This window comes from Excalfactoria chinensis, chromosome 1 (genome assembly GCF_039878825.1).
Source record: "Excalfactoria chinensis isolate bCotChi1 chromosome 1, bCotChi1.hap2, whole genome shotgun sequence".
Lineage (NCBI taxonomy): Eukaryota > Metazoa > Chordata > Aves > Galliformes > Phasianidae > Excalfactoria > Excalfactoria chinensis.
This window is the reverse complement of record NC_092825.1, coordinates 31999075-32017927: the sequence shown is the minus strand read 5'-3', so window position 1 is coordinate 32017927 and position 18853 is coordinate 31999075. Positions and strand designations below refer to the sequence as shown.

General features: G+C 39.7%; 1 protein-coding gene across 2 annotated transcripts in view; it reads right to left on the bottom strand.

The window, feature by feature from the left end:
- Positions 1 to 18793, bottom strand: part of TBC1D30 (TBC1 domain family member 30) — a 48896-nt gene extending 30103 nt beyond the window's left edge. The window contains exons 1-2 of one of the 2 annotated variants that reach the window (XM_072334634.1): positions 18504 to 18793; positions 16449 to 16613 (exon numbers count right to left, since the gene is read on the bottom strand). In XM_072334634.1, coding sequence (XP_072190735.1) covers positions 16449 to 16613; positions 18504 to 18744 — 406 coding nt within the window. In that variant the 5' untranslated portion in view covers positions 18745 to 18793. Of the gene's footprint in view, positions 1 to 15818; positions 15843 to 16448; positions 16614 to 18503 lie in introns of those variants that run through there. The other variant, XM_072334672.1, reaches the window with a different exon arrangement.
- Positions 18794 to 18853: the final 60 nt, after the last annotated feature.

Sequence of the window (18853 nt, the reverse complement as noted above, 5' to 3'; positions counted from 1 at the left end):
CCACATAATGTAGTATTTTTCTCCTCTTCCTTTGGCACCATATGCAAGTAGTACCGCATCTTTCTTTGATCATTCCAAGACTGGCTAATTTAACACTACAAACCAATGGCCAAGGTCAGAGTTTCAGGACATGATTAAGGGTCTTCTTATCCATACTCGGTCACCTCACCAAATCGATGATAACAATATCATATGTCCAATTGTTAAAGAACTACAAGTCAGCTGACATCAGTGCTTAAGTGATGAAGATAACCAGCTGATTTGGTACAGCCAGAGTACAGAGTCCTTGTTAGTGTTGTTTCTCCTACTTGTCATCTCATTGCAGTATGAAAACCTGGAAACAAACAGGACAATCATTCTGTGACTCAGAATGGCCGCTTTTAAGGGCCAGAATGACACTAAGGGCACTTGCCCATATGCCAGCCATTTAATGCAGCATTAATCTTAAAAAAAAAAAAAAAAAAAAAAAAAAAGTGCAAAAATGAACTTTAAGAGACAAAATGAAAAAGCTAAGGCATACTAATGGGTTTGATGACTCACTGGATCATCAGCTCAAATGGATTTCAGAGATATGGCTAAGCTTCCCATTATGCATATATATACATATTTTAAGGACAGGAGCGGAGCTTCTAGAAAAAATAGATGGCATCTTTTTTACCGCTGATTAGGCAAAGCTTCTGACTTGTCAGTGGCAAGCATTCTCTGTCCCACTCCCTGGACTTGCAGACTTCTAATCATGACACTGCATGTCAGCAGCTTGTATAAATGTGCCATAGTCACCACTGAGTTGTAAATAGTCTTCAACAACAAGGAAATTTTAAAGCGCAAAGACAATAAAGCTCACAGACAAACCACCAGCTTCAAGCTGGGGTAAAAGCAACAATTTGAAACCAAATATGTCACCAGCCACCATTAATCTACTTTGCTTCACAAAGTCATAGAAGGCCGGCCACATTAACAAGTTCTTAGCTACAATTACCAGCAAGCCGTACGGTGTTCAGGAATGATTAATAAATAAATTGAAGAGCTTTGACTGGTTCAGTTTCTGAAAAACCTTCCCTCTTCATTTGGCATGTCTTTGAGTCTCGTCACCACCTGCTAACCATGCCTTTATAAGGCCTAGGATACCTTGTAAGAAATCCTCCATGACAAGTGTAACTTGCTCATTTCCCACAGTCTGCCTTCTGGTGAACTGTCCAATGATCACCACAAGGTTTTGACACTGAAAAACCAACTCTGCTCTATTTACCTGACTCCTCACCATTCACCATCCTTCTTCCCTTCTATCTGGGATAATAAGGTTCAAGACATGCAGCTAGAAAGGGAGAGTAAACATCAGCAGACAGGGCAGTGACAGAATGGGGCTGCATAGCAATCTTGCAATTAAACAGAAGGATATATCTTTTTCCACTAAGCTTTAGCTACTCAAATCCAGAACTCCTGGAAGGCACACTTCACTGGCTCTTGTATGATGTGCACAAAGAAGACTAAACATAACGAAAAGATGAAAAATCATAAGCCATTTCCAGCTGGGTCATTGTATTTCACGCGTTTCATATCCTTCTCTTTATCTCATATGAAATTATACAGACCTCCCATAATTCTCATTTGTATCTCATCTTTATAAAAGGTTAAACAGTTAAAGTCTGGGGAGAAAGCTTGTTTGCCATGGTTTGGGATACCTGTGTTAGCAAAATATTTAACTGGCAAGTTTTATTTTATAGGAAAATTTTACAGAATGTCATGCTTTTTAAAATGTGATGAAAACCCTTTTAGTACCTACACAAAAAGGTATTATTGCTGTTAAAAAACCTGTTTAAAAAAATTTATGCTACATTTCATCCCAAAACACTTTAGAAACTATGTTTATGCAGCATCACTGCACTAGCTGCTGGTACAACTATTAGATGGCATGTACATATCAATAATATAATGGAAAATATGTATTATAATCACAAGGTAAAAGCTATTTTATTAACCTCATCGTAAGCCAATTGCCTGCCAAGGTAAAGATATTACACAGAATTTAGTAACAGTCCGCAAAATGTAACCATAAAATGTAACCCCATTATCATTTGGCTTCAAACAGCTCAAATAGTAAATAGAGGAATTTGAAATGCATACCAACACACATTACGATGTGCAGTCTAATTCATCATGAGCTTCAAGGGAGAAAAAAAACAATACTTTCAAATTGTAGAGTCTAGGAGAAAATGTGGAATGAAATGCGCCTACTTTTGAAGCATGACAGGATAAGACAGTTTGAGTTCTCCCAGGAAGCAAAACTATTTAAAATACACTTATTCCATTAAACCACATAAAATTTCTATCCTATCCAATTCTACAGGAGTTCTATTACTAAACAACCATCCTGCCAAAAATGGCATCTTTTTGCTTTATCCTAAAAGCCACTCTCATCTATTATAGGCTCTTGAACCAAGCTGAAGTTAGTACTTAAAAAATGTCATGACAGCTTCACATTATGATGTAAAACAAGCATAACTCATCTGACAACTTGAGAAGAGGCTTTTGGCTAGCTAGATCTCTAGCACTGAAGGGGCATGGGTGCTATACAGCAGTGCTGCAGTGAGTGTCCTTGAACATGAGCGCCTGCCAGGTGGCCCAGAACTCCTCCTGCCTCAGCCTGCTTGTACAGCATCACCTCCTGCATTGGCAGTACTTCTCTGCAGGCTGTTTGGGATTTCCTACCTCAGACAGCACAGGCAAGCAGACACTTTAATATACTAACTGGCTGCAACTGCTGTGTTGACAACCAAGCACAGCAGAACCTGCAGGACTACTTTGTATGGCCATAGTTGCACAAGCATGGGAAGAGGGAGTCTATGGATAAAGGAGGACAGAGTCATGTTACAATCTCAGGAAACGTGTTGTAAACACAGAAAAAAAAAGAAAAGACAAAAGACAAAAGACAAAAGGAAAGGAAAGGAAAGGAAAGGAAAGGAAAGGAAAGGAAAGGAAAGGAAAGGAAAGGAAAGGAAAGGAAAGGAAAGGAAAGGAAAGGAAAGGAAAGGAAAGGAAAGGAAAGGAAAGGAAAGGAAAGGAAAGGAAAGGAAAGGAAAGGAAAGGAAAGGAAAGGAAAGGAAAGGAAAGGAAAGGAAAGGAAGGAAGGAAGGAAGGAAGGAAGGAAGGAAGGAAGGAAGGAAGGAAGGAAGAAAGAAAGAAAGAAAGAAAGAAAGAAAGAAAGAAAGAAAGAAAGAAAGAAAGAAAGAAAGAAAGAAAGAAAGAAAGAAAGAAAGAAAGAAAGAAAGAAAGAAAGAAAGAAGAAAAGATTTTGGACTAACAGTCGGTTTTGTTACTATGCTGATCTCTGCTCTTATATAAGTCAACCAGGGTTGCCTTCTCTGGACAAGGGATAGTGCCAGAGTCTGAACAAAAATAGAAGTTCAGCTATTGTCTTTGTGCCTAGAGAAGTTCACCTTATGTACTTCCCCTAGGTTGAGCTCAGGAAAATGGTTCAGTGTGTTGACGCACCATTATCAACACAGCATTAATATTTTAAGTTTTTCCATTCGTTAGTACTTGGTGCGTAAATGTGACAAAAGAGGCCAGGACCTTGCTTTGTCCTATATTAGATATCATAGGAAAAAGAAACAAAACAAAACAAAAACCAGAAAAGAAAAGGAGTGAGAGCCAATCCTTGTTACAAAGGTAATAAGTACAAATATAAACTACTCAACGGACAGGAAATAATATCTATCATTTTCAGAAATGGAAAATCAAGACTTAAAAGATTAGTCTCAGGAAGTGCGCAGCAGAACTGAGAAACATATCCCAGCGTGCTTATTTCTAGCCCAGTGTTAATCTTCCTTTAGACTGCACACACCCTTCTTGTTTTTCCCTTCAAAAACTGACAGCTTAAAGAGCAAGTACTCTTTAACAGTGCCTTATTTTGAAGGAAGCCCTTAACACAGCCCACTTGTTCTTAGAGAATTTAAGGCAAAGTAGAGGGAATCTCAGGAATTCTTAGTAGAGAGCTCACTGGCGATATGGGTTTGTTTATAGCTAAGATGTCTGAAAGAGAATATTGCCTGCATGTTGTTCAGCTGTATTTACTGAGAAATGACCTAGAGAACATAATTAAGGTAGCAGCATTTACTGTAGTGTGTATTTGGAAATCAATCCACAAGAATCATGTGGTAAGAAGCTCGCAGACATATATACACTATAGGATCCTTCAGCTTAGTATAATTGGGACTGAGCCAGGAAAGAACTTCAGATCCAAGATTACTCATTATGATACTTGTTATTTTTTCTTGGTCATTCTCCCCCTTCCTCTCCAGTCACACTATCCACTCTTGCCTTCCACACTATATGTGTATACTAGGGCACAAAAGACAAAGACAAAGAGAAGGTCTCTTCAGTACAGCCAGCTCTCCCCATATCACCTACCCACAAAAGTCTGTTGTAATTGAGAGGTGTGCGAAACTTCTGCATCATCCATGAAAAGAACTCAAAAATCATCCATCTGTCATGAAGACACCAGTAAATCAATTGTAAAAGCAGTTTCTAAGAGAATGGGATGGAGTTGTGATGACCAGTTTACTATCTAGAGAGGCACTACACTCATAGGCAGTCAATCAGTGCAGGTAAGGCTGGCTGCAGGCCCCTCACTTCCCATACCATTCTCAAAGTAGCACAAACAATACTTATGCAATTGGATTATGTGTGTGAGAATGTGAAACCCTTCAGAATCATAGAAAGAAAAGTATCACAGGCTGCTAAACCAAAAGTAGAGACACTTGTAACCCTCTTGAACCCACCCATAGCCTCTCCCCATTTGTAAAGATGTAGTTGTCTCTACAAACAATGGAGCTGCAGAAAGACCTGGCAGCCATACAGTACCAAAACTCACTAAGGCAAACAATAACAAAACTACATGTTTATGTCTCTCCAGACCCACACAAAGGCCCCACTTTCCTGAGCCCTTTAGGAAACCTGTCCCTACAACACAATCACACTGAAAGCTAGGAATTCTGTTAATATTCAAATGCTATCTGTCATGAATTATTTCTTCTTGCTATGTCACCAGCTCTCACGATTGCACTATTAAAAAGGTTTATTTTCTGCAGCACCTGCAGTTTCTAGGAAAAAGAAAAATATTTTTGAGAATGGAAAAACTACATTTGCTGATAACATGGCAACACTGTGCACACAATGACAGCAACCCATACCAATGGGTTAGGCACAAAGAGTAACCAAATTCATTCCAGACCCACCAATGGGAAATGCCTGTTCCTGGAGTTTAATATGAGAGATCTGAAAGAATTTCTGAAAAGCAGAAGCCGACTTATGCATTCTAAACATCATATGCCACAAACCACAGGGACCTCAGCAATTTTCAGAAGGAGAAAAAAAAAATAACCTAATGTTACAAACTTGCTGTGATTTAGAAACCTTTACCTTAACATAGTGTGTTGTGGCTGCACTCAAAGGACAACACAGAGATTTAAATCAGAATTGTCCTTATAGGAAACAAAAAGGGTTTTAAATATTCGATTGCTTGATCACAGGACAGTAATAAATTAATTCCCGTTATTAGGCCAGTAATAGAGGGCAACAAACCTGCACAACTGAGTAAGCCTGATACTCTGTAAAGCTATCTCTACTCACCACAGCACCCATAAATTCTAATTCTGGTCTACAGCACTGTATTAGAGTAGGTGCTGTACAATCACAGAAAGACAGTCTGCCTGCTTCAAAGGAAAGAAATAAAACACAGTAGCATAGTACAGAGAGACAGTAAGATCAGTAAGACCAGTATTGTCCTGATGAAGGACATAAAGAAATCTGTTGTGAGAAAAGGAGCAAAAGTCAATTTGTTTCACTCATATCACTTATGCACTTGTTATAACAGTAAAGCAGATCACATGCAGTTACATTAAGCAGATATTTGCATTTCATGAGCAAGGTAAAAGATACATCATGCAGGCATTGCTATAGTAACAACGCATTTTAACTGCTGTAGTAAACAGCATGAAGTCTCATGTTAGCCAGTGGAATAAAAGTCACAGCAATGCCTTTATGCCCAATAAATCATATATGGAGAACATTTTAACTGGAATGTCACAGCAAATGCCTTTTTTTGTCAGAGAAATCATCTGCCTCTAGTGAAACAGAATACTATTTTCATAAGGGACACACTAAAAAAAATCACTGAAGAGGCCTACCTAAAAATATTAATGATAAACATAAGAACTAAGCAATGTTCCCTTAACTTTCCAAATGATGGAAAACAAATGCATGTCTTGGACAGTATATACAGTATATGGTATACCCCCGAATCCCACTTAAAAGTCACATGATCATTTAAAAAAACTAATCATCAATTCAGCAGAAAAGACTAATGTAATACAGCGAAAAGAATACAAAAAACTATTATTTTGACTGTTTTTATTTGTCGTCATGTTTAAATATTTACAGAACAGAGGTCACAGTATATTGCAGGCTTTCAGGTCTCAAACAGAGGTGCCTTATTAGAATCTGATTATTTGTTTAGCATCTAACATAGAAATTGAATATCACAGTGTGAATTGCCAACTTGATTGATTTCAACTGCTATTTCAGAAACAGCAAGATTTTAATCTTCTAAATAAAACTAATGAAAGCAAAACCAATATGTCTCCAAGAAAAGATTTATCCATGAAAAAGAACACTTTCAAAGATCTTTGACTGTAAAGTGACCACCTAAGCCAGAAAAAAGACTAAGCAAAGAACGCCTTTGCTTTGGGCCATGAAGCACTGTGGCAATTGGATCATGTTTACATACAAAAGGTTTTAGATATTATTTTGTATCTGCAGTAATGCTAAGGACTTCCATCAAAGACCAAGCTCAAAATGTGCAAGGTATTCTGTATATATTTAGCAAAAAGACACATCGTCCCTGACTGCCCACAGATAACAGTCTTATATTTCCTAGAAAGGACCCTCCCTTTCACAGCATATGGCCTCCATGGATGGAGTTTCATTACAGAGGAATGGAAACAAAACCCCATCTGAGATTGCAAAGGAAAACGCTGTTCACTCCAACAGAAGCTAATGGATTTTGTAGGACCACAAATCTTGATCAGTCAGCATGGAAGTCATCTACCAGCACTCAAGACCTTTGACTGCATATACATCAGTTGCTGCTTGCAGAAGTCACTAGTCCTCTAAGAAACTGAAACGTTCCGATTACATTTTGTTTGTAAATGAAACTACTGCAAACCTCCACACCGCATAATTATTTTCTCCATCTACCACATGGGCCATAGCTTCACAGAGCACTTCTGCAACTGTCAAAAAAGGAAGTGACTAACATAAAGCAAAGGAACTTCAAACTTCCACCTCCCACTTCCTGTAAAAAAAAAGAGTGCATCAAGCATTCAAACAAGTTGGATGGATCAACAGGATTTTGATGAAGCTCACGAGCGACACGAGAAGAAAGCAGATATCAGTCATGACCGCGTTACTATTCAAAGCTTTTTAAACTCAAAGTTTCTGTTTATAATGCACTTTCAAAGGTAAAGTTTCCTGAACTAAATATGTTTATGATTAATCAAAGCTGATTTTAGAGCAGAAGCCTGAACCAACTAAAATTGATTTTCAACATGTATAACACTATACAAGTGTGCATTTTGGTAACAGCAAAGCTCTGATTGACCATTTACTGCCAGTGTTGCTTGGGACAATTCTCATTGCTCCTCCAAACATGACAGCCTTTGGGTGTCCCACTCGTAATATAAATTTGTTTTCCAGGGGGCCTCACACCATTTGTTTATTCAGAGACAAGCTCATTAAATTCCTGACTTCACTGGGCTTCTCTAAGTATTACCACAAATATTAGAACTAATTCCTCAGATTAGTATTCTCTAAATATATACATATGTGTGTAAAAATCAGAATCAGCTATATGTACCAATTACCTTTCCATTCTGACTTCACTGGATAACTATCTCTCCTTCAGGATCTAAGGACCACTATTGCTGTTGGTGATGACTGGTTGAGGCAAGAAACTAGCAGTAACGTACTGAAAATAAATCCCTCCAACTGCTACCTATCAATGATGCCTAATGCAAGCCAAGAACCACAAACTATACATGCTTTGTATTTTGGCAATATGTACTGTATGGATAAAAAGGGAAGCATTACATTGATTGGTTCCAAGTTGCTTATAAGCAATTTAATTGCTAATAAAACATAATAAAAAGTTTCAAATTTTAAAAGGTTTTCAATAATGCTAATAATACTTTCTTTCTACAAAGGTGTACATGGTGAAATGAGGAGATAAAACAGACTTTACTTCTCTGGCAAATTTCAAGTGCATGTGAAGAGCACTCATTCACTGCTCAGCAAGTCAAATTCAGCTCTTGTTACTAACTTCAAGGAGAAAACATTTCAAATATGAGGAAGTCTTCAGAGCTGCGTAGAATTATAGCCAGGAGTATTGACCTAAAAGGACTAAATTCGCAGCCCACTTTTTCACCATCTTGTTTTTAAATTCAAGCTTATCTCACAGAACTGCAGAAACTCAGCTGCTAGCACAGACTGATGCTTCAAAAATCAGTCTATGCCTAGCCCTAATTATCCCAAGAAGCAGTTATCCTCCATTTGGTCTCCAATATCCAGGAAATCTCCTCTTCAAAGACTGACTCAACCAAAGAACATTTTGTGGGTGATTCTTAGAGATAAAATTCATCTGTATTGCTTAAATGCTATGCACTCTGTTGAACATTTTCAATGAAGCTCTATTAACCTTCCTGAAAATTCACAACAATTTCCCAAATAAATAAATAAATAGCATTTCATTAGGAAAAAGAAGAACGAAGAACAGCAAGGTTAATAGCACTTAAGTACAATCCCTAGAAGAATTAGAAAGTATGTACTGTTAAACTAGACAAGTGTGAAAGACTATGTATACAATCCAATTGCACAGCTTTTTCTCTCAGGGTATTTCCAGTAAAAGATTAAAGATTGTATCATCTGTATTAAAGTTAGGTAACTGATGCAGCCACCCATCCCGTGAGCTCATACATATAAACAAACCCATACATCTTGAATGCTCAGTATTTCCCACAAATGCCATGTGTTTTCACTACTTGCAGGTGTAAGAGTAGATCTGTGATGAGATCAGAAGTGTCTAATGGACACATGAATGCTGGCTATCTCCATTACGTGCTCTCAGCATGTGTCACACCTTCCCACATGGCCTTTTGCAGCACTGGTTGTACAGCCAGCTTCATCTCAGATTCTCATTTAAAGCTGTGAATTCCTAGTACCCCAGATATCCTGGACACAGCAAAGCTCATGCCTGCTTTTAGTTCTGCTGCTGCCCGAGTTGCACAGAGCTGTGTGCTGAGCCCTTTGCTGGGCTAGGCCACACACTCCACTCCTCCCAGCCCTGCCTGGCACTTCCCTGCCCCTGGCAGACTCTCTGGGGTGGAACAGGATGAGCTCAGCTTCACAGCGATCCTGTGAGGAAGTCAGTATCTCAAGTCACTTAACCAAATGTACCCACTGTGACTTTAATAAAAACCTTGCTTTTCCAGTTCTCCAGGGAACTGTGGGGCCAATCAAATTTCACAGCAGATGAGGTATCCATCTCAACGCAGAAAGAGAACAACATTGTCTGACAGAGTTGTTACTAATGTCCCAACTGACTGACTAGGGACTGCAGATGGAGAACAGGCAGCTCTGACTGCTGTCAGCAAACAATCAGCATCCTTCCTTCAGCAGCCTGAACAGTCTCCTTAGCTCAAGCTCATCCAATAACACTTCTCAAAGTTATCGCAGTACTGAAGATATAAGATGTGACTGATACGAGAACCACTTTGTTCAGACCAATTCATATATAGCTACTACCGGAACATTACTTGATAAGGAATCCAAAAAAAGAAATTCAGCTGCAATAATCTATCAGATTAGTCCACATTTCTAATACTCAGCAAGCATTTTATGTAACAAGTACTATCCCACGCATCAACTTCTCACGGCACAGCTGTTGTGAAACACATAGTTCAGTGCACTCAAAATTCTATGTGCATCACAAAACTAATCCCAGGAGGTCTGCTATCGCTTTGCAACAGGAACAGGGCTACAGCTACACAGAAACATACAGAAAAGGCAGCAGTCAACCTCAGTTGTATGTACATACAAAATAAATATATTCTCAGCTGTAGCATTAACAAGCTTTTCTTTGCTGTCACAGCTGCCAGCACAATGACAAAGAATATTCACATCCTGTAAGGAACACTGTATGACTAGAACACGTCAGCGATCCTGCAATCTGTGTGTTCACACACAGAGCAGCCTGCACTTCTGATTGCAAAATGGGCCTAGATTCAGCAGCAAAATTATTGTTTACAGAAAGATGCACTGAATTCACTCATCATATCTATAATAGGCAATGAAGTATTTATTCTGGTAATACATAGTGTAGCCACATTCAGCTGTTAATAACCCATCAGGTTTCTGTGTTACATAAAAACGTTGTAGAGCTATTTTAATATAGTTAGGTAAGATGGTGAAAGCATCAACCACTGCTTGGGTGGTGGCTATTATAGGGTGACGGCAGCAGAGGTCGACTATGAGACTGTACATATGTGACACTTACACACAGATCAACGTGACATCACTTTACCCTCACCTCAGATGTCTGTCATTTCCCAAGGGAAGTATTCAAAATGGGGAGAAGAAAGCATGCAGATGTATGGCCCTAAAGTTTGCAGGACACACAGTCTATACAGAAGGGGGATGTCATGGTTAGTTGACCAGCTCTCACTGCACTCCATTGGGTGAAGGCTGGTTATCTCCCAAACCATGAGAGCTGGTAACTCCCAAACCATGCCTTGTACAATATACCATCAATCCAAAGTGTCTGAAAGCGTATATGCCTAAACCTTGACCGGATGCCCAAGGTTTAAAACAAAAGCAATCCTCCTTCTGGATCCTGCCACTAGCCAAAGCAGCAGTCAGGACTGTTTTCTTAACTAAACTCCGAAGAAGCCCACAATAAAAGCCCTTTCTTAAAACTGCAGATTTTAGCCAATGACAGAACACATGATCGTAATATGTCAGCAGTGACATATTTTCAATTCCAGTGTTGAGAGCTAGGGGCAAAGAGGCATAGTGAGGAATATCAGACACAGAAGAAGTAAGGATCTAAATAATCTCCAAAGAGACTGAAGGAAAACACATGGCTTAAGAATAAGTGTTAGCTGTTCAGCTCCTAAGCCAACTTGGCAACCTCAGTGCTGAGCAGCCAGAGTGAACTGCAGAGATGGCTGAATGTATATTCCCAGGAAATCCTCCAGTAACAAAGCTGGTTGGAAACTTTACTGGAAAACTACCACAAAATGCCAGCTTGTGAAGAGCAGAGTCCTTCATGACAAAATAATATATTTGGAAAAATATATATATATATATATATATTTCTAAATGCTAAAAACATAATTTCATTTTGACTCTTTTGGAAATTAAATGCTATAATGTCTAAAAAACAGCTCATTACATAACATGAAATGAGCAAAGGCAAGGAGCGCCAAAATCCCAACAAAGCATTTCAGCTCAAAAATGTTAGCTTTCAGAATTATGCTTCATAAGCAGTTGACTTTGTGAGTGGGTGTTTCATTTCATGTTGGAACAAGATACTTTTTGTTGCTGCATTCTAAAAGTGGAATTTCCCCTCAAGTGAGGATTCCAGATTCTGTACTGCACTAAGTATTTTTTTTGTCATCTTCTGAAATTTATATTCTGCAAATGCACAGACCACGGGAACTTCTGAGCTGGGATATGATCAAATCAAAGAGTAAACCCATCCTCTTGCTTTTGAGAGAAAAACAACAGGACGACTTCCTTTTCAGCAATAGAAAAGGAAAGAACAGCTTCCCCTTGCACTGCTTTCCTCAGTTTCAGCACCCTGGCTGTGCAGTTCATGAAATACCAGTTCCAAGATCCGACTCTCATCAAAATGAAGTAATCACGTTGTTCACTACCTAAAAAGTCCCCAGGATTATTCAGGTTCTGATTATTTGTCACCCTTTAATGCAGAGGTAGCACTTTTTTGTGTTAATATTTCAGGTAGCTGCATAAAATACTAACTTAGCAAACTCCCAATAGCATTCAAAAATCAAAATTGCTGTCCTTGTAACAATCAGCATCCTGTTCAGTGTTCCACACTGCTGGTATTGTGTATGAGAACACCCACTTTTCTGTCTGACAGACTCACTAACAGTTATTGAGAATACATAATCTAATGTTCATTAGCAAATACTAAATATGACACACAACTAGTTACAGAAACATTTTGCCATGACATAGTGCATAGTGATACTGATGCTGCTCACAAGTGATCCTTCTCAGACCAGCCTTCTGTTGCACTGGAATGAGCTCTCAGATTTGACAAAATCTTGGCTGGCTAAAGATGAATGAAATATGATAAATGAATGCCATTTAATTTCGTAGCTGTGTATTCACCACTATAGTTAGATCTTTCTAAGGATTCTCACAGCTACCAACCTCAACAAGCCAAACTGCAGCATCCTTAAATTTGTTGGTTGTCTCCATTCCTGTCCCATTACTTCATTCTCTACAAACCAGCACAGGACACAGATCAGATTATGAAATCTTTGCTAATCAGTCTTCAGCCCACTTCCACATCTTGAGTCATAAGTAACAGACAGTGTCTTTATACCACACAGGTAACAGTTTGTTGACAATCGCATCAGTTAAAAATAATTTAAATTTTCAATATATTTATTGTAGCAAATACATATTGCTCCAATAGGGCAAACAACTGTAACAAAAATTCAGCCTACACTTAGCAACAAGGACATAATTTAGAAGGGAGTTGTTAGAGTTAGGGTAGTATGGTTGGGTTGCTGTTGGACTTGATGATCTTTAAGGTCTTTTCCAACCTGAGCAATTCTATGATTCCATGAATTTAACAAACAACTGGAAACAAACATTAAATCTTTAGGCACATTATTCTGTTTCTTTCCCATTTCTCCTTCCCCACCAAAAAGCTTCCCAAAGGTGAAGGATGAAGTAGAATTAAATTTAAAACAATTCATTACGAAAAACAAGAAGCAATCACAGCATTTCTTAAAGTATCAAATTCATTAACATCCGTGAAGGATTGAGACTAGTAATGTAAGTAGTACACAAACATCATTGGGGTGTAGAGGTAGAGTCATTTGAGGATGATTGACATGAAATGAGACTCCACAAGAAGTAAACCTCTTATTTTAACTGTATCAAAGGAGGAATGTGTTTTTGATAGATCAGTTAAATGGTTATTGCTATAAAAAAGCAAATCCATCTGGCTTCAAACATCAGAACTACTGAGTTAAATTTAAAATCAGTCAGATTTAATTTACAACAGGAAACCTAAAGACAAGTTGTAGATGAACACAGAAAGCACACAGTCTATCTTTTCATTGCAAATGGAAATTGAAATATTAATTTTTTTTTAAATTTTCAATACAGAACACACTCCTCTTTAATATATATTTTAGAGACTAGAATGAGGAACAACTCACAACTAACCAACTTATATTACTACTGTCTCAGACAAGGCTTTCTCAGTATCCTCTAAGAGAGATTCCTACCCTGTAAGAAGAGTTCATTGTAGAGTGACAATAGCGCACTCTCACAAAGAGTTCATAGCCTGGCCGTCTCCCAGGGAACGCAGAGGGTACCTCACTGAGGACAGGTAATAACAGTTTGCACAGGCTTCCTATCAAGGTAAGATGCACTCAATGAGATCAGAGTATTGCTAGTAAGTACATACATAAAACTCTGAATTTATAGACTCAGCTCTCTTGATCAGGAGCTTCTCAATAACTTCCACGGCCACATCAGAATTAACAATCTCAGTTCTAATTAAGATATAATTTGTCACTATTTTCCCAGCTGCTTCCCATATGAAACCCAATACTTTCCTTGTAAAGAACATTTATTTGCCATCTGTGAAGCTTTTAATTTAATGTTTAAGGAAATGATACAAAAGCTACCAACCTATGAAAACCAAAGAGACATACCTCAATCTCTGCATGAAATAAAATATGCTGTCTCCCCCTGCTGGCTCCGCATTAAATCAAACCAGTGGAGGGAAGGGAAAAAACAGCAAATATTTACTGTCATCCTAGAGAATTCTGTATTGGAACCAATGTTAAACAGCAGAATAATAACAATCTTCAACCTCAGTTTCTAAGTACAACAGAGTGTACTAAGCCTTTCTAAAGACAGTACAAGACACAGTTAAAGTTATTATAGGTTTCGTAGCACTAAACAAACCCTTTGTGAAAGATTCTTTTGAAAATATTTCTTCATCAAAAATACACAGAGAATATGAACGAACTGTGTGTTAATATAACTTCGGTTTTGTATTGAACCAGATTTAAGCATCTGGATGTGATCCTAAGGTTAATTTGACGGATGTCCTACCTTTGCACAGAGATTTCAGGACAAAAGATGTGTGTGACAGCAGTATTAACAAACCATAAAACTCCACATAAATCAACTGAAGCATCACTGTATTATTACATACATTGCAATGTGAGAATTAATGACACCACAGGTGAAAGAATCTTCTTTTCTTTGCCTCTAAAAATAATATTTAAAGAAGAAAAATATTTAGTAGATCTTTTCTCTCTTTGTTTAACAGTTTTGCTGAGATTTTAGTACTTTACATACACAGCAACTGCACTTGTCATACTTGTCTAAGTATTACCTTAGCTCCTATGCTCTCACTTCTGCCACTCTCTGCAGAAAATGAAAATGGGGGAGTGCTATGGAAAAGAAAAAAGGAATTATCTTTCAAATGGATCAGCTTTCCAGACTGGTTCACCACATACCACACAGTGGTTTCCGCCTATTACAGTGCAGGAGGATAGTACAGAGGCAGGAATAAAAGGCCAGGGGGAAGAAAATCAGTTGTGCCTGCCTTTGGACAGCTGCTGATCACCTAACAATTCAAAGGTACGACTACTGGAAACTTGTACGTCTATTCCAAAGCAAATGGAGCCATAGCAAGTCACTGAACAAACTCCAGTGGCTTTGGATCAGATCTTAACATGAGAAATAACTAAGTTTCGGCTGGTCTGGGATACTCAGGTCTGGATTTTCTGAGCCACAAGCTGAAAGTTAACACTAAGTAACATATTGTATTAGCAATAAAAACATCAAACCTGAAGGTATGTAAATATACAAACCTACAGAATCCTCAAAAATCTGTGTGCCCATGTACTGATATTAGACGATAAACTGTTACCTTGACATTTCAGCTGGTATCTCAAGTACCACCAGCAAGTTAATGGAAAGGGGCATTATGTTTAAAAAGCAAGTACAAAAGTCTCTGAAAATTGTAAAAACACATTCATATTTAGGATGAAATCCTACATCCCCTTGAGTCAAAAAGGTTCTAACCAGACAAATGAGATCAGGACATTCACACTTTCAGAATTTACAGTCAATACTCTAAATACTTAAATGCATGCAAAACAGAAATACTCATTTAAAAGTAGACTATAGTGTATGCTTAATATTGAAGACTCGATTATCAAGCTGATGTTGATGAAGAAAAATAGTAAGTGAGAAGAAGAAATATGCCTGGAGTAGTACATGTCAGCCAAGATCTTTCATGCTATGCTTTAAGTCAACCAAAGGAACATTTATAAATGCTTAAAAATGAATAGACCAACCTATAACTAAATTATGTTAGCACATGCCACTACAGTAAGATTCTTTTCATAATATTTTACATGCACCTCAAAGCTCCTGCCAGGTATTTTTGTGAAGTGACCATGCTTTATTTACTGTACCTGAACATTTCTGTACCTGTCACGCTGCATGTTAATAAAAAAAATAAGACAGGAAACGGGTTATTTTCACACATCCGCTCTGAAGGCATATTTACTATTTATTTTGACACATAACATTACATTTTTTCATTGTAGCAGAACTAATAAAAGCAGTTCAACATGCCTTTGGATGACAATTTTACCAAGCCTCAGAAAAAGGTTCCACCATGTTGGAAGAAAAAGCTAAACAATTAAAGAACAACAATTCTCCCCTTTCCCACCTGCTCCCTTTGAAACCTCCAAACACACACGTGCTGATAAAGATGTTTGGGGAAAGTAAATTTGTTTATACTAATGTTCCTCATCTTGAATCATCAACTCCATAGAAATGAGCTGCATGCACTACTAACAAAACACTGAGAAGACAGTAGCATTTTCCACCTGTAGCTACAGCAGCCTATCTAGTCAATAGCTTAAATCAAGCAGCGCTTTGCCAGGTGCCACAGACATCACTGGAAGTCAGTTGTGTAAGAAACAGCACAGTCTGGCCTTATGATTTTAATTCAAGGGTGAGGCCTTAATTGAAATACTGCCTATGTTAATGAAATACGCTACTTACACTAATACACATGCACACAGAACAGCACTTACGTCGTTTCTGGGAAACTGCCTGTAAACAAGCTGTGACAATGTCGCAGTTCTTCTGGACTTTATGCACAAGCCTGTCTTTCAGCTTCAGAAGATGAAGTAACTTTGCGGATTGAACAGAAATTCTGTGATTCAGTTCCCGTTTTATAGTCATCAATTCATCCACATCTGCCAACAAGCAGAGAAAACAACCTCAATCCAGAGCAGCCTATTGTAGTTGACATGCAAAGGGACTTGCCCCCAAAGCATTTACACAGACACATTTCCCACATACTGGAAGATCTATAGAATGGGATGATCCCCAATTATAAACATTTTCAAGATCTGAGCCAAAGTCTTCAATGTTCATTCAAACTAAAGTACCTCAATTAATTGTGCAGTGTATTAAACTTAGTGATTGTACTGTGATAAATTTGAACCTTCATGGCAGATGCAGCAGAAAACACCTCGAGCAGCAAAATCAGGGGTTACATTTTATATGTAAAAGACTACCTGGGAAAAATATGCAAAAGGAATAAGTAAATGGTAATAGACAAAGGAAGATGTTCAAGAAGCTGCCTGCAAAGCAACTCCAGGATGAGCTCTAAGTGGATAACTATCACCGCTTAAAGGTAAATGATGCAGCTTCAGTTATGGCCTTCACTGTTTCCACTGGTCACGGTGGTACCAGAGCTCTCAGCTCACCAAAATGACTCAGTTTACTTCTAATGTTCCTGCTGACACTTGTGCAGTGAGCTTTGGAGGTGTGGGAGAGAGCTTTTGGATTCTCTCCTCTGTGTGCATCCTGCTAGTGAGGGTCTGGGTCTTGCCTACCACGTGCTACTACTCTTCAGCTCTTTGCTATGGAACAGCCTGGTGAAGTTTGCTGTTGCTGTCCTGACAGCTTTCTTCCTGAGACTGTTCTCACACCCTGCTGCTCTCAGTCCAACCACGCCTCTTCAAGCTGAAAGAAAAATCAATCCAAAAAATCCATCCTGCGGTAATCTGATGCAGTGAGCAAAAAGTTGATGCCTTCAGGAAAAGCTGTCGTTAGTGGGATGGTGATCGGTTTATACAGTAAAACCTTCCTCAGATCTCAGCAGAGCTTAAAAAAAACAGGACAAAGTAGGCTGAAATGCTAACCAGTTGTGGGATGGGAGAGAACCAGGAATGGCAGCAAGGGCAGCTGCTGGCAAAAACAACTCTATATTCTGCAGCAAGCAGCCCATCTAGATCAGCTGCTGCTCAGTCAGCACCCCCCATCACTGGGACTGGGCAAAGTGATTTCATGCCACGTTGTACCAGGGAAAAAAACAAACTGTATTCCTGCTGACATGGACAGTCATCACCAAAGCAATGAGGTGAATTTTATCTTTTCTTGTTCACCCCAGTTAGCTTTTCCTGTAAAAACCATTAATTAGTGTTGCAGCAAAATTCCTGAGTTTTAGTTCTGGGACATACGTTCCCATACAAACTAATTCTTGCTGAGTCCCAGACACTGTGGGACATACAGAACATGAGCCATATCCTGGACTATCGGGTTGAGTACCATCATCTCGTTAGGAAGCCAAACAAGGAAGCAGACAGCTGTTTGCACAGCTTGAGAATCTGTCTATTCACCTCCTGCTTTCTTTTGTCCTTGACAGAAACAAGGATATTCTGACATCAGGAAACAAGAGATCTTTGTATGGCCCTCTTCACCGGGCCGACTTTGGGTCTGCAAGTCCCATCCTTCAGGAAGTATTCACTGTCACAGTTGCACGGGTGTCGTGAGCTCTTTGACGGCTTCATTCTGGTTAGTTATTACTTTGAATTCATTCGGCTTTCCTTGGAGACAAGTTTACCCGCACAGTAAGCCTGAAAACTACAAAGCCGAAGTCTTAAGAGAATTACGAGAGCCTGAAATCACGGCCACCTTTCACGGAGGAAGGGGGGGGCAGAACAATAACGAATGACAGCCGTTCCACCTGCCGCGGGCGAGCCCGCCCCGTCCCACCCACCCGCGGGGAACAGCCCCCGCAGTCCGGGCTGCACCGAGCGGAGGGGAGCGGCGCCGTCCCGGCCCGGCGCGGTCCGTACCTTTCAGCCGCAGGAACTCGGCGCGGCTCGGCCGCTGCCGCTGCAGCTCCCGCAGGACGCGGGGAGGGGCGGCCGCCTCGGCGGCGCTGTAGAGCTCGGTGAGCAGCCCGCTGACGAGCGACGAGGTGCGGCTGGAGCGGCCGCTGCCGGGAACCTCCTCGTCCTCCTCGTCCTCTTCTTCGGCCAGGCTGTCCGCGCTGCTGCCCGCCCGGCCGCCCGCGCCTCTCTCCGCCGCCTCCATCTTCCGCGGCCGCGCGGCAGCGCCGAGTTCCGGGCTCGGCCCGTTCCACGGCCGGCCGGAGGTGGCGGGGGGAGCCCGGGCTGCGGGGCGTTCCTCGCGGGCAGGAGCG